This window comes from Lissotriton vulgaris, chromosome 3_1, assembly GCF_964263255.1.
Source record: "Lissotriton vulgaris chromosome 3_1, aLisVul1.2, whole genome shotgun sequence".
NCBI lineage: Eukaryota > Metazoa > Chordata > Amphibia > Caudata > Salamandridae > Lissotriton > Lissotriton vulgaris.
Genome location: NC_141689.1, coordinates 1,827,021,900 through 1,827,046,397, shown reverse-complemented (window position 1 = coordinate 1,827,046,397; position 24,498 = coordinate 1,827,021,900). Strand labels below are relative to the sequence as shown.

General features: G+C 45.8%; 1 protein-coding gene across 3 annotated transcripts in view; it reads right to left on the bottom strand.

Moving 5' to 3' along the window:
- ARHGAP10 (Rho GTPase activating protein 10) overlaps positions 1 to 24,498 on the bottom strand; it is a 1,108,509-nt gene that overhangs the window by 535,586 nt on the left and 548,425 nt on the right. For all 3 annotated transcript variants that reach the window (XM_086962271.1, XM_086962272.1, XM_086962274.1), the window contains exon 12: positions 24,146 to 24,188. In XM_086962271.1, coding sequence (XP_086818397.1) covers positions 24,146 to 24,188 — 43 coding nt within the window. The remainder of the gene's footprint in view (positions 1 to 24,145; positions 24,189 to 24,498) is intronic.

Sequence of the window (24,498 nt, the reverse complement as noted above, 5' to 3'; positions counted from 1 at the left end):
CATTTTCAGGAACAATGGGTGTATACGCCATGGAAGAGAAGTGAGGTGTTGTCATTGAAGGCTCAGCTGCCGGATTCTAGAAAGAATCCAACCGCCTATTACAAAGAGCTTACGGAAGCGGCGTCTTCTACTGTGATGACGTTGGCTGACGTTGAATTGTTTTTCGGGCTTTTGGTCCCGGTTGATGTGTGGCGACAGGTGAAAGGTACGGATCATACGGAGGAGCTGGGAGGTACATGGCAGGAGTTGCAGGATTGGGACAAGGAGCGTAAGCCAGGGGAGAAGCCGAAGGCTGAGATATTAGCTTTGCCAGGACGCATTATTAAGTATATGCATTCTCTCATTCCCCCGAAAAAGGTAGATTGGGACAAATTGACGGCTTGCAAGCAGAAAAAGGATGAGGCGGTCTCAGATTTCTTTACGAGGTTTGAGGAAACGTTCATGGATTTTAGTGGGCAGGATGTGTCACAGGATGGAGGGTTACGGCTCTTCGTTAACAGGTTCGTCACTAATTTATTGCCTGAAATATCGGCTAGACTGCAAGCGTCCGAGAGCACGTGGACGACGTCCTCTCCTTCGGGAATACTAAGTATGGCGCAATATTACGAGCACAGGGAAAATGAAAATAAGGACAAGCAGGAAAAGAAGGCTAAAGATTTGAAGACGAGGGTTTTGTTGCAGCAAGTGGCAAGAGGCAGAGGAAGAGGTGCGGCGCTGAGTCGCGGAGGCGGTTTTGGGAGAGGGGAGAGTAGGGAAAGGCTGGGACAGAACCAATGCGCCAAGTGTAAGCAGGAAGGACATTGGTGGCGAGACTGCCCGCTGCTCCAGTCAGGCACGGGACGGGGACGAGGACGAGGTAGTGGTGATTTTGGAAGACAAGCTGGGCGATCGGAAGAAGGCGGGAGACGGGGAGGTAATTATTTTGACAACGGGGCAGATAGACAACAGGCACAGAGGAGCGGGGGCCAGTATTACAACGATGATTATTCAGTGGACGATTTGACAGGGTTCTCCCACAACTAGGACAGCGTAGGACAGAGCATGGGACCAGTACTTATGGAAGTTGATCAGAGGGGACCTTATGTCGAAGCCGACTTACTAGGGTCTCAACAGAAATTTCTGGTGGATACGGGTGCAATGAAAAGTTCAGTGGCTCGTTCTCGGGTCCCAGGGGCGGCTCTGTCTGGCAAGAATAACATATCCGTGGGTTTCGCAGGAACTCCGGTGATTAGCCCCATTTCTAAACCTCTCACGTTAACGATTGGTCCTTTTACTGTTGATTCACCGTTTTTATTGACATCAAATTGTGGTGAAAATTTGTTGGGTTTAGACTTATTAAAGAGATTGCATGCTACCATCTATTGTTCCCCGGATGGCGTGTACCTTACTCTAGGCCCCAATGTTGCCCGCCCACTACAGTGCTTTTCAAAAGACGACCCGCTGCCACCTGAGTTTCGAGGCATACCAGACAGCTTGTGGGCCGTCAGTGATAATGATGTGGGAAGAATGGACATTGCCCCGGTGTCAATTAGAGTGAAGGTGGGAGCCAAATTGCCCAGAATTCCACAATACAGAATACCTAGAGAGGGTGAGAAGGCCTTGTTACAGATAATTCAAGAATTGATACAGTCTGGAGTTGTAGAAGAGACTGATTCGAATATATGTAACAGCCCTATTTTGCCTGTACTTAAAAGACGGTCACCTGATGCAACTGATAATACTCCTGATGTCTATAGATTTGTGATCGATTTGCGGCAGGTGAATAGAGTAATGGAGTCACAGTATCCGGTGGTCTCGGACATCACTACGATATTAACAATGATTCCACCTTCGGCCAAATATTTCTCTGTCCTTGATTTGAAAAACGCTTTCTTCAGTATTCCAGTACATGAAGATAGCAGGTATCTCTTCGGATTCTCATTGGCTGGCCGAAGTTTCCGCTTCAAGAGAATTCCTCAGGGGTACACTGAGAGTCCTAGTATATACAGTCAGGCTCTAAAGGCACAATTGGATGATTTGGAACTTCCACCTGGCAACGTGATGTTGCAGTACGTGGATGATATCCTGATAGCATCGGATGACGAACAGGGTTGTCGGGATGCTACTGTGAAATTGTTACACCATTTGGCTAAAAGGGGGCATAAAGTGTCCCTTCCGAAATTTCAATACTGTCGAACGGAGGTCACCTACCTCGGTCACCTCCTTTCGAAAGCGGGGAGGAGATTGACGCCGGAGCGCATAAAAGCGATCACTAACATGCAGGTACCTAACACGCAGCGAGAGGTGCGCGCGTTCCTAGGCATAACATCGTATTGTCGTCAGTGGATACCTAACTATGCGTTACTAACAAAACCCCTATTGTATCTGACTACCAAAGAAGTGCGCGAACCCCTACCCTGGACCCCCGCATGTCAGGAAGCGTTTGAGTTACTAAAAGAGTCTCTGTGTTCTGCGCCAGTTCTTGGAACACCTGATTACCAGAAGCCTTTTGTCCTTTACGTGCACGAGGCGGAAGGTTGCGCGTTGTCTGTCCTAACTCAGTGTTTTGGGGGAAAGCAGAGACCGTGTGCGTATTTCTCTGCAATGCTCGATAATGTGGCAAGAGCGCTGCCGAGTTGTCTGAGAGCCACGGCGGCTGCTGCGGTCTCTATAAGACAATCGGCAGGGCTCGTGCTGGGAACAGATCTCACAGTAATGGTACCGCATGCTGTGGATATCTTACTAAACAGGACACAGACGCAGCATTTAACAAGCGCTCGTCTGACGGGTTACGAGATGACTCTTTTTGCACCCCATGTGACAATAAAAAGGTGTGCCACATTAAACCCCGCCACCTTGTTACCTATCCCCACAGATACTGACACGAATGGTGACATACATGACTGTGTGTATAGGACTGAGGAGGAGACAAAGGGGAGGGTGGATCTGACAGACAGGCCCATGGAAGAACCAGACGGGGAACTGTATGTTGATGGATCCTGTTTTAAATTACCAGACGGGACATCGACAGCAGCATATGCAATAACAACATTACAGACGGTGGTAGAGACTTCTAGAATACCTTACAATTCTGCTCAGGCTGCTGAGATTATTGCCTTACTGAGGGCATGTGAGTTGAGTGAGGGGTTGGATGTGAACGTTTACACTGATAGCCAATACGCCTTTGGCGTGGTTCATAATTATGGGCGACTTTGGGCAGAACGGGGATTCTTGACCTCCCATGGACAGCGCATCCAACATGGTCCACTGATATTACGACTGTTAACGGCATTGACATTACCCAAACGATTGGCTGTGATAAAATGTAGCGCACACAAGACAATAGTGGACGATGTCGGGCGAGGCAACGCTTTTGCCGACGAGACAGCAAAAGAGACTGCTAGAGAAAAATTACCACGAATGTTTGTGGCAGGGCCAGCACGATGGGTCCCAGACATCCATATGTTCGCAGACACGGTACAGAGTGTCAAGAACATACAGGGCAAGGCGACGGATGAGGAATTGAGAGCATGGAAGGATGGGCAGGGACGACTGGATGCGGATGAATGTTGGACAGATGTGACAGACAAGAGACGATGGATGTTACCGAATGCGTATGTCCTTCCAGTAGTGACGATGGCACACGGGCCTGCTCATGTGAGTGCGAAAGGCATTTGCAAATTACTAGACCCGGTATGGAGTAATAAAAACATCTCTAAGATGGCCACTAATTTGGTTCGTCAATGTATGGTGTGTTTGAGACACAATCCTGGAAAGGGTACCCCTGTCCCAGCTGGAAATTTTGCACCCCCCTCTTTTCCTTTTGAGGTGATTCAGATGGATTACATCGAAATGGAAAGAGTCAACAACTTGAAGTACGTCCTTGTAGTCGTATGCGCCTTTAGTAGGTGGGTGGAGGCGTTCCCAACGAAAGACTGCACGGCTATGTCTACTGCAAAAATGTTGATAAAGGAGTATTTCTCCCGCTTCGGATTACCTAGGGTGATTTGGAGTGATAATGGCACATCCTTTAATGCTGAATTAGTGAAAAATATATGCAAAGGTTTACACATCACCCAGAAGTTCCACTCGGCCTTGCATCCTCAGGCGGCAGGACTAGTGGAACGATTTAACGGCACGCTCAAGTTAAAAATGGCCAAAATATGTGAGAGTACAGGTCTCCGTTGGCCAGACGCACTTCCCTTAGCTTTGCTATCCACGAGAGTCACTGTAAATGCAAAAATGGGCGTCTCCCCGCATGAGGTGGTATTTGGCCGCCCGGCCAATATCTGGGGAGTGCCCCGACCAAAATGTTTTTCCGAAGTTCCTTACCCTCTGTTGACAGACTATCTGTATGCTTTGACTAAAGATCTTCGTTCTATTCATCAGCAGGTAGCAGACACTCTGAAGCCGTTGCCGGAGGGGCCTGGACACACCATCCACCCAGGGGATTGGGTCGTGGTGCGACGATACCAGCGGAAGTCCTGTTTGGAGCCTAGGTGGTCCGAGCCTCGTCAGGTGCTCCTTACAACGCGCACTGCACTACGAATTGACGGCAGAAAGGCGTGGACCCATGCCTCTCATGTGAAGAGGGTCCCGCTCCCGTTGCCCTATGATCAATGGGTACAAGATGGCATCGCTGACCAGGAGTTTGAACATATCCCGAGGTATGTTCCTTTCTCGGATGCTTCACTGATTGGAGAAGAGCGAAGCGGCATTGAAAATACTGTGAGCTCTACCACTCCTCTTGTTGCTAGCAAAGAGATACCGGAAAGTTCAGCATCTGCCACGGAGACACCTGCTTTGTTCTCCGACCCCGAAGTGCCAGGGAGCACTCGTTATAATTTGAGGCCCCGAAAGAAATAAGTGCAGTGCTGGAATATAATGGACTAAATACTGGAAGAAGGGCTTAGTGGACATTCTGAAAAAGAAGATTTAGTGGTAGGGATGGACTTGTAAGAGCCCTGGTGTTTAGCCGAAGATTGTGTTCTTTGAAACTATAGAGTGGTGCGGGGCCCAAATTAAGTGCTTCCCTTATTTCAAAGTATTGACCAAGCGACGTTGGAGTAGGTATGAACGGTAAAAGCCTGCCTGTGAGGCTTTGAAGGACACAGGGAGAAGATCCCTTTTTTAGGGTTGAAGAACCCCTCTGGCCGGTGAAGGATTGTCTGGGACTATTTTTTTAGTAACAGTGTGATTTCTATTTTTTCCTTTGATTTTTGATATTTTTGAACGATTATTGGAAATGTATCCCTTTGGGCGGCCAATTCCTGATGAGGAGCAGCCTTTTGCAGCTCCCCCGAGACGTGAGCCCGATTCCCCCTGGTTGGCCCTTCCCCATAAGGGAAAGATTGTAGTGATAATAATTGTTTTAATTGCCTTTCTGGTGACTCTTGGAATACTGTTTTTCGTAGATAAACATTATCCCGTTCATACATTCGCACCCACACCTACTGCTGTACCGGAACATAAAATGTTAACAGTTGAATATGGTGAGAGAATGATACGTAAGAATTATAGGGATAATGTTTTTATTAAAACACTGCATCATGCACATGCCACTACCAACATGACAGATTGCTGGGTATGTGGGCTTTTGCCTTCTGCTGCCTATAAAAAAGATAGGTTCCTCGCTCTCCCTTTAACGCCAGTGAATAGCTGTGTGGGGTGGTATACTCTTATAGGTCTTGTTAAATATTTCCAGCAGCCAGATTCCTTGACTCCACTCCTGCAGAATAGGGGGTGGACAATGACAATGCGAGTGCGGCCTTTACCTTCAGCTTCCCTTGGACGAATATACACTGACGGACGTTTTGACCAGACTTTTATACAGACATGTGAGAAAAAGTTGGGTCGCTTCTTGACACCTAATGATACTGACAGACTAAGGGATAGTTTCATGAAATTGAACGCCACTTTGTCTTATAGGCATCCCCCTAGGAGTAACGACAGCTCCAAAAGTTTGATACCCTTGGCTGTGGTGGGTCCTCCTCCATTTTTCTGTATAGAGGGAAGGGGTCCCATCAAGGTTGGAAATAGCTCTTGTAACGTGACTGCTTCAATACGTCTGCCCGTTAGCCCTTCCTTGATTGCCCCACCCAGTGTCTATTTTGTTTGCGGTGAAAATGGGTACTTATGGTTGCCCGAGGGTTGGGGTGGGGTGTGCTACCTGGCTTATCTGATTCCTCCCGTGTATGTGGCTCCCTCTGATTACCACAGAACTCATCGACGATTCCCCAATACTCCAGAGCAGCCGCAGGGGCAGCGTAAAAGGAGGGACCTTCAGGTAGAGGACGTTGATCAGACAGATACCTCGTATCAGCAGTGGACTGACTTTTCTAAGGGTCTGCTTCCTTTCTGGGGTCCTATATTCAACAGTAGAGCTATCAGACGACTCTCTAGGGTAATGGAAAAGGTGGTTCTGGTTGAGGCTGACATTACGACTAACATCTCTGTTGAGGTTCAGGCTATGAGATTATTTACGATACAGAATAGGATGGTCCTTGACGTCATATTAGCTGATAGGGGCGGGGCCTGCCGCGTCATCGGGACCTCTTGCTGTGTTTATATCCCTGACTCCGCCCCGACTGTTAACTTGGCAGTACAAAAATTGCATAGATTAGCGACTGAACTACACCAAGATAATGGAACATGGTCTCTCCAAGGGTGGCTCTGGGGTGCCTTTTCTTCCTGGGGCTGGAAAATACTGATGGGTTTGGTTGGAGTGGTGAGTGTAATTCTGTCATGTTGCCTTTGCATATATTGCCTTCCTCCATGTTGTTCAATGTGTGCTGCAAATATACGTCCGAAAAAGAAGTTACATGGTCAATATGCCACTTCTATGATTACTGAAATTCCTGCTGATGCAAGTTTTTTAATGTTTATTGCAGAAGATGTTCTAGACTGAGGTAGTACAGTTCTGCCCCTAGAATGGATGTCGGCACTACCTTTGGCAAATAAATGAGGCTATAGTTAGCCAATGATGCTAAAAGGAGGGTCTGATAGAATTCACTTTTCGAGGCTCTAATTACCCTATGATGACGTGTGAGTTAGCATCATATGACTAACTAATGCATTTACGTAAACGCACTTATGCTGAATTCATATTTTTACTTATTGCTTATATTCAAATGTATGCGTGACCATATTAGTTTCTTAGCTTAGCCTGTGTGCCACCATTTTGTGTAACTCTCTGTGCCTGCGGGTTCTGCCCGCTCATGCCCCTCCCGCAGGAATACAGAAATATACTAAGACAGCAGTTTTCGTTTCTCGGCTTACTGTGGCCGAAACTAACAAGTTCCGCTATCTACAATGTTCTCATGCCCAGAGGCGCCGAAGCCTAGCTCCATGGCCTTGAGCAGAGATAATAATGTATCCTTCGCAGGTGCAGATGCCTGCTGTATGAGAGCATTGTTCACTGGTCTGGGGCTCAGTAGTTTTCCACAAGGGGCGTACCCTATTTACTGTATTGCATTATAATGTATTGCTGTGATGCAGAGAGTCAGTCCTCTCGTTCGCACTCCTAGGAGTGAGGTCGGACAGGGCCCTCTCATATGAGTGTTATTTGGCCTAATAAAGACTTTTGTTTATACTTCTCCACTGTCCGGCTGACTTCCTATAAGGTAATTATAGGTGAGTGCTGTAAGTCACTCGGGTGGATTTGAACAGCCTGCCCACCTATGGCTATGTACTGGGCTTGTCTTTGGGAAGGATCTTTATTAAAGTATTAACTACACTTTCAGCATTGCTGTATTAACCTTCCTGCTTTCTCAAATTTGCTTGAAAATGCACCATTTGTCCACTCTTTTTTCAAAATTTCCCCTCCCATAGGTTGCTCTGGCTCGCTCGCTTGGGGTGCAGTATGAAAATAATTTTACGCCACACCACTTTCAAATGTCACCAGCCGCCACTGGGAGGGGGGAGTGTCAAGGGAGGCAAGCGGTTTGGGGCATGGGGGCAGGAAGGGCTCTGCGGGGAAGAGTGTTGAGTCCCCGGCATCGGCGGAGCTGTTTTCACCTCCGGTGTTTGTGGAGAGAGCATCATCTGCCCCCGAGCGGAGAGATAAGCGCGGGGAGGGCGGGACGGCAAGAAGCGTTCTGCCTCCCTGTCTGCCGCTCTAGCTTCAGATGTGGCGGTAGAGGGCGGGTGGGTGGGTGGCCGGGGTCTTATCTCCTGGCACGGAGCACCGCAAATGAGTAGCCGGGCAGCTGAGAGGGAGTGGCAGGTTAATCTTGTTTCCCCGCCGGCATTGATGGAGCGGGAAGTCAGTGCTGGTGGTGTGGGAGGTGGGGCGGATATCAGCACCCCTTTGAAGGCTTCTTCATATGTGGGGGGCCTTTACACGGAGCGCAGTGGCGGGGAAGATCGAGCTATGGCTGGGTTGGATGCCTTGGGAGGTAGAGATACATTCAGCCCCCTGCTTTTTTCACCCCCATATTCTTCTAGGGGCAAGGCGGTCTAGGTGGTAGGCAGATCAGTGGGGGATGGGGAATGGGCAAAGGTAGGAGGCTGGGGAGGCTTACAAAGTTTTGATACCAGACAGGATTCAGGGGTTGTGAAAGGGGGCCCCCTGCGTGGTATGGAGAGGCCGGGTGGGGGTGGGACTGTGGTTTGGGGCTCTGGGGACAGGGGAAGTAGGCTGGAGTTTGAGGGTGATTTTTCAGCAGATCTGGATCTGGCTGGAGGGGGCAGGACATTAGAGGGCTTAGATATCTTTCCTTTTTGGGCGAAAGGGGTGCGTGGCCTTGCCGATGGGGACCGTGTAGATTTTCATGGCCCCATGCAGCGAGGGGCAGGCGCGGACCATTGGGAGAGGAGGTGGCCAGCGGTGGGGCTGCGGGGGGTTCCTGAGTATAGGGGGGGGGAAGGAGTAGGTGCCAGGTTCTGGGTCCTTCTGCAGCCGTGGTGCCGGCAATGTTGGAGTGGAGTAGGAATGAGGAGGGGGGATCCCTTCCCCCGCCACCCCTTGGTAAGTATGGGCAGATCAGGGCACATAGGGCAGGACAGGGGTAGGCGGCCTGGGGATATTTCTTTGGGCATGCAGGAAGGCAGGGTAGCTAGCAGAAGTGAGGGACCCAGCACATCAGTCTAAACTTTTTCTTCACAGGGCTGGGAGCGTTCCAGGACTGCGCGCTGGGTAGGGCGGGGTGCGGCCCAACTATACCGAGGTGAAGGGAGGGTGGATCCCGGCGTGGCCAGCACAATAAAGCGGCCTTTTACACACAGAAGCTGGTTGTGGTCTGCTCCCATCCCACCCCTCCCTCCCAACTGGCCGGCTGTTTGGTTTTCTACACAGCAGGGTGTTACAGCAATGTTCTTGCCTCAAGCGCCTGCATTATATGATAATGTTCTCTAGATTAACATTACTTGGCCCTTATGACCTCACAATTGACAGCGTAATTTTTATGCCGGTTTTCTAAACTCATGGCCATGCTTATCGTCAGAGCACTACGACATTGCCAGTTCGAGTGTTTGTTGGAATAGTCTACCTCACTTGAGTCTCATGTGCGTTGCTGTGGTGCTGCAAGCCACATTTGAGGGCACATGACACATGCTGGTTTCTGGCTGCACTTTGCGGCAAAATACTAGGACATTGACCTTTCAGGTGATTTTAGAACATTCTTCCTCATTGTACTGTTTAGAGGAGTCCCCTGGAAAACAATCATACGCTTGGCTTAATACTAAAGTTACAGTTTATTTAGCCGTTTATTCAGCCATACATTCACGTTTCAAGAAGGGTTGCATATAAAGTACGTTGGCTGTCTCTTCGTCTTCCTTTTCTTTTTACTTTGTAAGAAGAGTATGGAGCAAGTTGAATTTTGAGAATAATTATTACTCCAATCGAGTGATAATCAGTTCTTTCATAATAACTTTTTTATACTCCGCACAACTGACAGTAGACACACATGGGCATTCTCTCTCTAACTGCAGTAAAATGAGCATAGCTGAGGGCTGCTTTCCTTCATTTGATGTTTTCTATCATGTATATGAGTTGACTTGGTCTATGCTTTCATCATGCTTGTTGTTATCATCTGAACCTAGACATGACCTTAATGTCACAACCTTTGTTAGACAGGTTGGAAACAAGTTTGCACGTAAAGCACCTATGCTAAGGACAGCTGGGGCGCTATGCCTGACTTCTGCATGCAAGTGCTTCTTATCTAAGACATCCTTTCACTGTGTCAAATTAATCCTTAGGAATTGTGCAACACCCTCTTTTGATATGATACTTTGTGGGTGATAGATAGGAATTCCTTTCCTTTCAATATGTTTATGTAAGATTCCTTCTTGACATATTGTGTGGCTTTTAAATTCGACAAATTGGCTGAGTTGAGATTTGTTTTAAGCTATTAACAATCCATAAATTGCTTAGTATGTTGTTTAAGTCCCTTACAGGTACCACCGGTGAATCCACCATTAGCTATCCTTGGGTCACTAGTTTTGTATCAAATTCAATATACCAGCTCTTTGCCTTGATGTATCATTTTTTCACTTTTTTTGTAGATATCACTTTCACAGCAGTAGCTTACTTAAGATCCTGAAGAAAGCTGCAACACACTCTACGTCAATGGCTGAAACATGTCGATCTGAGTTCAGTATGAGTGGACCTAATGGTTTTGTCACACCTTTTTGTGTTTAACCCTAGCACAAGGTAGCCAGATTAATAGATATGTGGAAACACTGTAGTTCGTTTCAATCCACCACCAGCACTGCACCCCGCACATCATCCTGCTAGCTCACATTGGGTTATAGTAACAACCCCTCTGATACAAAAAACATCCCTGACCTCCTTCCTTGCAGCGAGGGGGTTGTACCCCGCACCATGACTAGGTTTTGTGGTGCGAGGAGGATTCCCAATGATGAAGCCTGTCACCTTTGGTGGGTGAGGGACGCCGTTTCCTAGTCGGACATTTCCGTCTTCTTCTTTTTCTTGATAGACCCGAAGGCTCATGTGTGATCTGTTATTATATTCAGGGAGTTCGCCACGCTAGAAATCTCCTTGGGCCCTCCTTCAGTGTGTACATATTGCTCACAGATGGCCAGTACTAGAAGTGCAAATCTGGAAGGACTTCTCTTTTCCACTGTAACTGTAAATAATTAAGTGACCATAGAGGTATCTTGTCATGCAATATGAGTCTAGATATCAAAACATCTAATATTTGGAAATAATTCCTTGGTGTGTGTGTATATATAGAGGCAAGGTTTGAAACAAACATACTAATTTGGCAAAATTGGCATCTAAGCAACATTATTTCATCCTAGGCAAGATATTGGTAAGTGGTTCCGTTTTACTTTGGTCTTACCTTACTGTATAATTTCTCATAATTGGCTTTAAAAAATGCCAACTCATATTTGTCAGTGCTACCCCAGATATGTTGCTTGTTCAACTATGTGGAAGTCTGTTGAAGGAAGACCACCAGCTAATAAAATCCCTGTTTTTTCCTGATTCAATATATAGCTGGATAAGACACGAAAAGCAGATGTAAGATTTTCTAGTTTTTGATGAGATATTTTTAAGTCTGAAATGTATACAGCTATACCAGCTGCATAAACTAGCTGATTGCTTTTATAAAATCTTTATGTTCTGTTGTTGAAATAATTAGCCAGCTCGACATACATGATGTTAGTGTAGGCTAGAGGTGGTCTAACAAGGACTTCGTTCAGCTCTGCCCAGTGGTTTGTTTGGAGGACTGGAGACACATTTTCAGTATGAAAATCATTATATGGACATTCTTGGTCAGCGCTTTGATATGAAAGAGTAGGAGGCCCACATACAGCTCTTGCTATAATAATCAATGACAAATTCCTTCCATAACAAAACAATAACCTATTCAATATGTTCACATTTAAACTGAACTATTATAAACTGCAGATATGCCATCCTCCATGAAAGAGACCTGAATATTTTAGGTATCACAAGAGTGTTTCAAAACCTGTTCCCCATCTATAGTAGACCCCTTGTTTCCCCATGGTTACATCATTTTGCAAAAAGACAGGTTTTCAAAGATGAGCAGAGGTGTGGCCATCATCTTCAAAAAGCACCTCAAGTGCACTAAGAGTGATGCTAAAATCTTCTCTTCCTTCAAATGCCTATCTTCCTACCTAATACCACACACACAAAAAAATACAGACCCCACAAAGCCAAACACATGCATCTCAAAAGCAGACTCGGTGTCAGGGACTGATCCAAAGAACTGCTTAACAAACTAAGACTGCAGTACAGATGGAAAAGATATGTGCTAACTTTTTCCTTCTTACACAAGATCACTAATCTCAAGCAAGAAACTGACTTATTTTCTATCACATCTGGTCCAACAAAAACTTTTACAACACAAAAAAAAAAGAATGCCCTTGGATCACCTTTGACCCGTCTCTCCTCAAATTTTCAACAACATTTTTTTATCTCTCACAACAGACCATCACTGTTTGCTTATGATCCACATCCTGCTGGGTTCTCACCAATGTGGTTAACTTGCGTAAATATCTCCATCCAGCTACACTATGAGCATGTAACGATTTCTCTAAAAGATGGACACGTAAGACCGCTCTTAAATAAGGAAGGAACTGACCCCTCGAAACCTGAAGATGGTAGACTAATAACTAGAACTCCATTTTTATCAAAACTGCTTGAAAATTTTTCACACTCACAACTAAATGATCCCACAAACAAAAATCAACTTCTACGAACAGCCAGTGATATTTTTTCAGAGTAGGCAATAGCACCGATTCCAGTCTACTCAAGATAATTGATGACTGCCTCCAACTCTTCTATCAAAGGTAATCATCTAACACTCTTTGGAATCTGATACAATTGACCATTACATTCTAGTAACCATCCTCCAAATACACCATCGGCACTGGTGATACTGTCCAGAGCTTGTGGAAATCTCCACAATTGATTCCCGCAGATAATAGGAATCATTATATCTGATCTTAGTCCTTTCACATAAACAGTGTCCCATTCCATTAACATGCTGTTGATATCCAAATCTATAACAAAATGGACTGCCCAAATGGTATCTCATGCTAGTCAGTTACATCTTTGACATTCAACATTAGATGAAGAATATAAAGATTAAATTGAACACCCAGCAAATGTAATTCCTTATTTTCTCTACCAACAGACTGGACTAAGCACCTGAATGACAAAAGCTTTAACCCCAAAACAATCACATTGGCACTCACACATCAAGACCACTGTCTAAGATGCAAACCAATACTTTAGACTCTTCAGAAATATCAGAAAATGTATCCTATATTCAGACCTTAGAATACTGGTGCAAAAACAGGTAATTTCCATTATATAATTTAGCAACTCTCTGTTCCCCATTTACCCAAATTTCAACTTCATCTCTGAAAGCTGTGCTGAACTCTGCAGCTTGACTCATCGCTGTCAAAATAAAATTCAACCACATCACCCATATTCTTTCTTCACTGATTGGTTACCTTTGAGCCTGGAAGCATTTACAAATCTGTGAGCATCACACATAATAAAATCATTATTGCTTTTGTTTATGCCAGTTAAATTTTTAGCTTTTTTTTATGAGCATTGTTGATATGGAAGAGATTATTAAATAGTGAAAAAGGAACCCCACATTCCTTCACGGCAACCTGGGCAAGGTGCACACTATAACAATAAGGAATCTACATCGGGAGTTAATATACAGCAAGCACTACAACTTGAGTCACTACATCACAGACACATTTTCTAACCTTTACATCCGGATTGACTAAATCATAAAGGACACAAGAAAGTACAGGTAAGCTCCCATAGTTTAAAAAATATGTTCTTAAAATGAAAAACAAAGATATTATAATATAATGTGGATTTATATGCATACATATGTTTTGAAAGATGTACAAATATTTTTTCCTATAAAAAAGATAAAGTCATTATAAAGGTACAAAATAAGTGTAAAAAAGAAAAAAAATAAAGCGGGGCAAATAAAGATGCAACCTATGCCATTGCACACCATTACACCCGAATACATACTGAGGAATGGTGCTCAATGTGCTACCATGGATTTAACAAAGTGCCATAAAAAGAAGTTAGGTGAAATTTTGATTTGTCATTACTTTATCATGCAAGCATGAACTTTTAATGGTAATTAAATAATCAACTGGGATATGAGTGAGAAAACTGGCAAGTTTTTGACAGAGTGTTGTTAGTCAATCAATTCTTGGATGTGAAGGATGTAACAATTAATTGTCTGGTAATCGAATTTTCCTGTCACATGTGTCTACCACAGTTACCCACTCAGGGCACAACAAAATGGGATCAACAGCATGTCAGATGTGACCACTTTGATTGGTGGTAGTAACCACTAGGTTCTTGGGTGTGATGGATGTGACAATTCATTGTGCGGTAATAAAATGTTCCTGTCACATGAGTCTACCACAGTCACCCACTCAGGGCACAACACAATGGGATCAACAGCAGGTCAGATGTGACCACTTTGAATGGTAGTAAGCACTAGCAGACAATTCACAATAAGTGAACATCACTAATGGGGTGCACTTGGGAATAAAAGTGCTTTTAAACTAGAGAAGGAATGATGTTTGCCAGCACATGTATACTTTTGACTATAAGCAACCCGTGGATGATTTTAATTTAGGTATATATATATGCATGATTTACATAGTAATACATATTCCACTATGCCTCCTAATAAGCTAAATGGAAAAAAACTGATAATAAACACTAAGAATGGATTGTATTACTAGCAGTGATCGAGAGTACCTGCGGTTGAAATGTGTCTGCATTATCTAGATGTTACTGGTCACAGAATAAAGACTAAGTGCACACAACTTCTCTGAGTGCTGCTTGTAATTTGGAGAAAATATATATATTTATTTCAGTCTTACTGTTCCGCCAAAGCAGGCCCTCACTACCTAGTTGGTGCTGCGCCTCCTGAGGATGGTCTCGCACATATATAGTTCTTTTTTCAAAGGAACTTCGCACACTCAAAAGCAGGTTATCAGTTTTTTTTGTTTTTTTAAAACCTTTATTTCAGTTGCAGCAATACATTTGCGGGCCTACAACCACAGGGGCCGGCCGTCGCTACAACGAAACAGAAACTCAGTATTGCACTGATACACAGCTCTTCAGCCGACAGCCCGGGGGCCCGGCAGCGAATCAGCATGCTAATCGTAAAAGTCATATGATATTACGCAGGATGAAGTCAAGGTTTTACATTTTAGATATATATAAATAAACAATAGAATAAACCAAATAACAAACGAGGCAAAAGAGACTATACGGTGAGTGTCCGTCCCAGGGGGGGAGAGCCGTATCAAGAAACAATATTTGCAATGTTAGTAAATGAAACCATGGGGAGGGGGGGGGGGGGGGGGGGCGGGAGCGAGTGATCACAGCGTCAGCAAAAAACTATACAGTACAAGGAATGTTGGGCTATGGGGACTGCGACATTTCCGGGATATCTACCAAAGGAGGAGTACAGATCTCCCCTCGATATAGGTTCCATTGATTCCATATTCTCCCCCACTTCTTAGGTCTGCCACGTGCAACATACACAGTTTTTTCCTTAAACATGCACCAGTCCATGTTTTCTTTCCAGGCTGAAATCGTAGGTGCTCTTTGGGACCCCCATAGTTGTGCTATGTCTCTTTTAGCCACCATGTTCCCAAGGGTAGCCCATTGCGTCTGTGCCAAATTATAATCATTTGGTTCCCATACATTCAGTAAACAGCGTCGGGCTTCAGGCAACAACAAAACTCCTGTAACTTCTTCCATGACAGCATGCACAGGATTCCAAAACACCACCACATCAGGGCACTCCCATATGATACGGAGGAAGGTACCCATCCATCCACACCCACGCTTACACAACCCATCCACAGAATAACCCATACGCAGCAGCCAGGGACCTGTTATATAGATACGATGTAGGATCTTTAATTGCACCAGCCGGAGACGGGTCGGAATCGCGACCTCTTTAGGAGAAGATATCGCAGCCTGCCAATCCTCATCATCCAACTCCAATCCATCACCGGTCCAAGCTTCCCGAAGCTGCAGAAGTAAATCCGTTCGATCGTTAATATGTTTTTTATATATTAGGGAAATAGTGCTATCCTGGGCATGTCCGTCGAGCACTCTATCTTCGAGAGGAGAAGATTCCGGGATCACGGTCCCGGCCGGGAAAACCGAACCAAGTGCGTGACGAATCTGCATATAACGGAAATGCTCCCTATCGCTGAGCGCGTATTCCGATTGTAGCTCCTCAAAAGTCTTGATCCTATCCTTGACCCAGAGATCCCCAACCCTACTGATGCCGATGAGGTCCCACTTCTCGAAGCCCTTCGTTGTCCACAAACTACCCACTCTTTCAGCTACGTAAAGCGGGGTCGCTCAGGTCAATCTGTCCGACCACCCCATAGCTGCGTTCGCGCTACACCACACCCGCACCGCGACCCCGTGGGCCCTGTTAATTTCCTGCCAGTCGATTTGGAGTATAATGCCCTGTTGTAGTTCCCTCCCGGCAGCTGCCATTTATCCATTTCGAATGCAGGATTTGGCATAGGGCCGTACATGACATGATTTATTGCACTCAATTGGGATGCCAGTAATAACGTTTAATGTCCGGTAACGCGATGCCCCCATCGTACCAGGGCAGTGTCAATTTCGCTAGAGCAATGCGAGGACGCCCGCCCCATATCAACTTCCTCTGTAGGCTCTCTATCTCACGAAAATAACTGGCAGGCACGAGATCGAGCGTATTTTGGAGGGTATATAGAAATTGGGGTAGGGACATCATCTTGAAAAGAGCTGCCCTTCCGACCGGGGACAGCGGCAGGCCACACCAAGCCGCTACGTCGGATTTAAACCGAAGAAGCGGAGGAAGCAGGTTGCGTTCATACCGAACCGCAGGGTCCAGCGATATGAAAATCCCCAAATATTTAAAACCGGACTGCGATATCTGTATCGGACAGATACGGGGCAAGGGGGGGTACATCCCCAGTGAGGGCGTAAACACTAGATTTAGCCCAATTGATCACTAGACAGGAGTTCTTTCCGAATGAGCTAGTACATCAAACAGTACCCCCCCAGTGGCTTCTGAGGGGAAGTGAGGTATAACAGAATGTCGTCTGCATATAGCGATATGCCGTCTTCAAAGTCGGGGGTCCACCTAATGCCTTTAAGCGACGGTTCCCACCGCAGCCAGGCAGCAAGGGGTTCTAAAGCAAGCGCAAAGAGCAGTAGAGATAAGGGGCACCCCTGTCGCGTACCCCTCCCGAGAACAAAGGATTCCGAAACCCTGCTGTTAACCACCACCTGGGCCAGCTATTCCTCATAAAGGAGTTTAATCCAACCGATAAACCCTGGGCCAAAACCGAACTTCGCGAGGGCAGCCCACAAGTATGGCCATTCCACAGTATCGAAGGCCATCGTGGCATCCAAGGAGACCAAGATGGCCGGCTCACGCAACGACTCCGCTCTCGCCAGGACGCCATGAAGACGGCGCAGGTTCAACGCGGTGTTGCGGTGGGGAATAAACCCGGACTGATCCGGGTGAATCAGGTCGCGGATCACCTTTATTAGCCGGTTTGCCAGCAGTTTTGCCAAGACCTTAGGTTCGGCATTTAAGAGTGATATCGGTCTGTAAGACGCACATAGGTCCCGGGGTTTCCCTTCTTTATGAATTTAATGGACGCAAGTCTCTGATCTCGGAGAAGGGACCCGACATCTTGCGACTCTAGGAACATCTCCCGGAGATACGCCGCCATTTTATCCGGACACAACTTATACAATTCAATGGGGATACCATTTGGGCCCATAGCTTTTCCCGAGCGGATGGAGCGAATAGCAAGCGCTATTTAATCGTTGGAAAATTCCGCCTCCATAAGCTCTCTATCAGAATCAGACAAGCAAGGCAATGCGATATCTCTAAGCAACAAGTGCGAGTCCTCCTCCGGTCCGTCTGGGACTGGCGCATACACCTTTTGGAAATGGTGTGCGAAACCCTCCACTATCTCCACAGGATCAACAACTCGCACCATCCGCTCTCTCTATAACAGGCACAACACGATTCAGTCTTTCCTTTTTGTCCAGCCAGGCAATCAACTTCCCCACCTTATCTCCAACATCCTACAGTCGCCCCTGTTGCTCACGACTCATAGCCTTGGCCGCATCAGTTACCAGAGCTCTATAATCAAACTGTTTGAGGTTTAACGCGTGTAGCTTATCCTGCATGGCACCAGACTCCAACTCTCGTTCCAAGTCAGTGATTTCAGCCTCTAGTCGTACTACCTCCTCATTCTTACTTTTCTTTGCACAAGCAATCAACGACAGAGTTTGACCACGGATTACCGTCTTGAAGGCTTCCTATAGCGAAATGGAAGAGGACACCGACCCCACATTTTCAGTGAAATAATGATCAATAGACTTAACCACGCCCCCCCCCCGGGTTTTAGGATTACGAAGATGCCAGGGATTAATCGGGGCCACTCGACCCCTGGCCCCAAGCTGAATATCAATTGAGAGCCACTGTGGGGAGTGATCCGAAATACCCCTGGCTAGGTGTTTAACCTCTCTCACCGAGACGGCCTGCACCGCCGGCATAAGGACATAATCAAGCCTAGCAAGGCTCCCGTGTGCACCTGAGTGAAAAGTGTATTGTGCCTGTCCAGAGTGCATCAGCCTCCAACAATCCACCAGACCCAGTGTCTCCAGGAAGTTACCCAGCCAAGATTGTGATCTCACAAGATCCCTACGGGGGCTGCGGTCCTCTCTACCACAGACAACAGAGTTGAAGTCTCCACCCACAACTAAAATTCCCTCGGGGAACCCCAACACCACTTTCCCCAAATCAGCAAATGTCGTAGTTTGTAGACCTGGCGAAACATACACAGAGAGAAGGGAAATCGTCTTCCCCTCCCACCTGCCCGTGATAGCAGCATACCGTCCCCTATCGTCTAGGATAGTATCATCTATTTCCAAGGGGAGTGAGTTCCTAACAAGAACCCCAGCCCCCCTCGACCCAGTAGTGAATCCTGAGTACGCGACTAGACGATAACCTCGCCTATTCATTGCGTGGCCTGTGTTCCCTATCAAATGCGTTTCCTGTAGCAACACTACATCAGGGGAAAGACGTTTCAAAAACTGTAGTACTATCCCCCGTTTTATCCTGTCCCCCAAACCGTTAATATTCCAACTTAGTACCCTCAACCCCCTACCCCCATCCCAGGAATGAAGGTAGACTCCCTCCCACAGAGAACGGACACCAAAGTCAAAATATGCAGTGATACGTTGCCTCTAAACAAAACAATGTTCCCCCAACCACCCCCAAAGAAATTCCCTGAACACACCCCCCAACCCTGCACCCCTGAGTTAGACCAAATAGCCACCCCAACTTGCAGTGTGCCTGTCGCCCTAACATGAAAGTAGTCTACAAAAAGAGAAAAAACCCCCGGAAGGAGGAAGAGTCCCGACTCCCCTACCGCCTCTGGGTATATACGATTGTATGTACAAACATAAAAAGTCATCAAACCACTGCTGCAAAGTCCTTATACTGCATGTGCTGGTCATCATTCACTCCTCCTGTTCCAATGGGCCACCCTCTGTGCCCCCCCCCCATTGCGCCGGGCGGTCTCGATGCGTTGGTAGAGTATCAAGCCAGTCACTTACGACCTCAGGCCGATCAAAAAAGAGCGCCCGTTCATTGTATTCGACGCGTAGTCGAGCAGGGAAGAGCATAGCATATTTCAAGCCCGTGCCTCTCAATCTCCGTTTCACCCCCATGAATCCCATCCTCTGCTTCTGTACAGATTGAGTGAAGTCTGGGTAGAAACCAACAGTCACATTCTCTAATTTCGTGGGGCCAGTAGCCCGCGATGCCTGCACGATAACGTCTCTATCCCTGAAGTTGAAAATTCTGGCTATTATGGGCCGTGGTGGGGCGCCCGGTTTGTGTTTCCCACCCGGAACTCTGTGGGCACGTTCAACCCCAAAACAGTTACTGAGGCCCTTAGGGGCCAGATGGTTCAGTATCAGGTCCTCCACGAGGAGATCCGTCGTCAACTCAGTGGACTTCTCTGGAACACCGATGATACGGACGTTGTTGCGTCTCGCTCGACTTTCGAAGTCCTCCAGCCGGCGGGCAAATAGATCATTAGAGGATCGTAGATTACGAACCTCTGTTTGAAGATCGGACATGTCGATCATAAGACTGGCGGTCTTGATATCCAAAGACTTGACCCGTTCATTGGTCTTCGCCAGATCAGTCCTGATCAAGTTGACATCAATAGCCACCGTGTCAAGCTTTAGAGCCAATGTCTCGTATTGCTGGCCCATGGATGTCTTCATACTAGCGATGGCGCCCATGACGTCTCGTAGAGTCAACTCCTCCGTCGCTGAGGAGCCATCTCCGGTCTCGTCCGAGGCTTTACCAACACTACTGGGGGATCCTTTAGGGCGAGTGTAGCGATCCATAATATTGGATTGAATGGCACCCCCTCGGTGCGTGACTTTGGTCGTCCGTTTCTCGCTTTCTAGCTTGCTCGCCATGTTGAGCGACGCGCCCCGGAGGGGCCTTTGAGACTTGGTGTTAATGGCTCCTCACAAATCAGGCTTAGAAAAGTCTAGAGATGAGGCGCAGCGGGCAAGCGTACAACCCGAAGTTAGACCATGGGCCAACAAAGTTAAGATGGCGGCTGGTTTCAGTAAACAAGATCCAAAAACGAAACTGAAAATACTTCAAGGGCACAAGGCGACTTCCACAGGCCGTTGTTATTCAATTGCCCCCTGGGTATCTCGGTGTAGGCCGTCAACTTTCGGAGTGGAGTAAGTCCGGTTCCCGGCTTCCAAATCGATTCCTGAAAAAAACTTCTATGCCAGCAGGGTCATGTCCATAATAACCCGTCGTCTGAATCAGGATTAGTGACAGGATATATGCGGGAGGCGGCGGTGGTCTCGGGAGCCCTTTGCTCACGCGACCATCTTGGATGCGCGCTAAGCTCCTCCCTCAGGTTATCAGTTTTTATTTAGCTTGCAACAAAACAGGACCGCATGGCCCTCACACCTGGACGATTTCGGCCTTCAGGGACCCCATGCCCTGGGGCCCAGCCTTTTTCAATAAATATTTTTAATACGGTGGGGGCTGCGAGGGCCCCAATCCCCGGGCAGATTTGGGCCCGGGACCTGGGCTTTAAAAAAAATTAAACTTATAATAGGGAAGAGGAGCCATGCAGCCCTTCCTCCAAGGGCCAATTTCGACCCCGGGGATCCCATCCCCCAAGGCCTGGTTATTTACAAAAGGGTAAAGGGGGTGCACGGGCCACATTGCCAGGCCGATTTCGGCCTCAGGGACCACATCCCCCAGGGCATCAAGGCCCCCACAGTCCCTGCCAGTTTCCCGCTTCCTACTGGATCCGGCATTGCTTTCCGACACAGGGAGCTGCTAAACATGCAGCTCCCTGTGTCTGAAAATAATTCCTTTGTTTCCCTACTCGCTTGACAGCGGGCAGGGAAACAGACGAATGCTCCATTTCCAGCAAGTGAGAGCTATTTCACTGCTCTCACTTTCTGGAAGAGGAGTGTTTGCTGTGGCTTGGAGGGAGCCGTTAAAGCTCCCGTCAAGCCACAGCTATGTCCAGGGGGTGGGCAACTCGGGAGATAGTAGGAGCCGGCCCTGGGGGGTGGTGGTCTCCAGGGCCATCTATGGCTCCAGGAGGAGGGACAGGCGGCCCATCTCCTTTCACTCAGTAGGGCATGCCACTGGAAGGTGGCAGTCCCCGGGGTCAAGCTGAGTTAAGGAAGGTCTATAGCCAAGTGACAATCAAAATATGTTTATGTGGAGATCATGGTTGATATAGCTTACATATGAGATTAAGAATGGAAAGTCCAACTATATATAGATAATCTCAAACAATGAAATATTCTCATTTGATTTTATTGGTATATATTATATATATTTATCAATTATTTTAAGATGTACATATTTTATATTCTTTTTGTGTTTTTCTCTTCTGTTTTCTTTTCTTTTCTTATAGTTGTTTTTCAATATAACAAAAGTCAGTTAAAAGCATACTAGAAAAAATATACATAACCAATAGACATGCGACTGAACAAAATGTTGAAGGCAAAGCGGTAGATGTCACAACGCGCGTTTCGGCTCTTGAGCCTTCTTCAGGTTACCGTCTATTGCTAAAAACAAGCAATTACCCGTTGGGATTTTAGATACAGGTACAGGTACAGGTACAGTCCAACCGCTGAACAGGATTACACCAGATTTGGCAGGAAGCTAAATATTGGTCCAGATAAGGGCCTTTTTTTGATTTGTTGTAAATCCATTCAGCAGTTTTTGAGAAATTAAGAAAAAAACACATTTCTTTACACAGTCCAAGAATCCGACAGCCCCGTGGTGAAATCTGATTAACTGGCAACACTTCGACCAGGATGTGTTGGCAGCCATCAGAGTAGGAATACCCTGACCCCCTAGGACTCTAGGGGGTGGGGGGTCCTGCAGGGACGTCACCTGTGGAATTTATTTATTTTTTGATTTTTCAGCAGCTCCCGCAGAAAAAAATAAAATAAAGCATGGGCTCCTGCACTTCTCTACAATTTGGCCCCCGGGTGGGTCAGGTACTGGGGGCATGTGAACTCAGAAAATTTAAAGGGGAGGGGGCACATGGGGGCCCCTCCTGAGGGTCACTAACCATGTCATGAGTGATGGAATGTGTGAGGTCATAAACAGTGCATTGCGGGCAATAATTTATAGTTAGCTCAGGTAACTAGAACTGCTGAATTTCACTGGTTTTGTTTCGATTTCCTAACTATAATGTCCCTGTAACCTACATAGATACACACATATGAGCACCATCCCCTTTTTCATATAGATTAATTTTTTTATAGATTTGTTTTAATAAGAGTAACCCCCAAACCATACCTGTATATACTCCTCACATTAAGGAAAGATGCTAAAGAATGCAGTTCTCTTTTAGCTCCTTTATTTGGCTGCTGAAGCTTTTTGACAATAATCAATTTTGACATCATGAAAAACGACAACATAACTACACTTTAAACGTGGGATTTTTAGTTTTTTACTTTGCAACTTCTCACATTTACATTTTTTAAATACTTATTTTGTGTGTATACATTTATCCAAATGTAAGTATGTGTAGGTGAGCATATAAATAAATATATTCACTGCAACAAAAAAAAAATGTTTAAGCCAAGTCATAGTTACCTTTCGTTTTAAGACCTCAAAATATGTTTAAAAAAATCCCAGAAATTCACCTAAAACACAGTTATAGCGAAGTTATAGTGCAGTTTCTCAAAACGGCAAACTTCTTAATCTAAGAGTGAAAATCACTTTATGTACCTAACAAAAGAAAATGCCAATTGGAATTATACATGGTTTTCGTTACAAATGATTAATGCTTTAATTATTCATAAATTGGTTCTTATCTAAAATTGTATTGGAGGCTACATGTGTAAGTTACACAGGTACTGCAGACAAGGTATGACACTCAGTGGGAAAGGAAGAAGTAACAAAAGAGGACTGGGACTGCAGATTGCAAATGTTAATAAAAGGACTTCAAAGCAAGAATGGCGGTCTTCAGCAACATACACAGATGCATCGGTTTCCTTAACCGTAGTGCAAGAGCCTCTGTGCCTCTCCTCAACAGAATGGAAAGCTGCATGTGGAAGGGAAGAAGCGTGAATGCATAGATGCAAAGGATTTGAATATAAACTCTCCTTTTTCTTGAGATAGAGTTAAAATTGCGCAACGGCAGAGATGTACTGTAGATTAGCAAGGGGGAGCAGTATATAATGCATGGCAGCACTGCACATATACAGACCTCTGACATTATGCAAATAAATGTTTTTGAACCAAACTAGAATTGTTTTAACATTACAATGGGGTTATGAAATCTTAAGAAGCTGGGGCTGTGAAACGTTCAGACAGAAAGTGAATGCTGAACCAAAACAAGCTAAACTTGCAATAATGCACTTTCTTTCACATTTCTTTTGCAAAGGCGAGAAGCAATCTGCTTTGGTAGCAAGACATATGCACGTTACTATTTATCATAAATCACTGCAGTAAAAGTAAGCTTATTAAAATGGTTTGTCATCTGTATTTATAGTGCAGCTATTATGTTACGTATTAATATCAAAAGAATATGCAGGAATTGTTAAAACACTTACCTCCATCTGGTGTTGTTTTTGCTATGTTCAAATCATGGAATGGCTACAAAAAACAGGAAAAGAAGTTATAAAAAGTACAAGGTTAACAATTGCCAACAGAAAAAATACGGCAAACGTCGATGTTTGAAAAGTATATGACTTTTTGCGTTACAAAAGCAAAATATATTCAGAAATCATCACGGAAAGTCTAGATTTGACACATGCTACTATTTATCGGGTACAGAGTTTACTTTTCGATGGCTAGATGCTTGATGTGACGCATTTAGTAAGTTTTACAGTACTTACGTCTAAGTGTGGTGTACAGCCAGAGTTTCTTTCTTTTAGGATTATTAACAGGATCATGATAGTGGAAT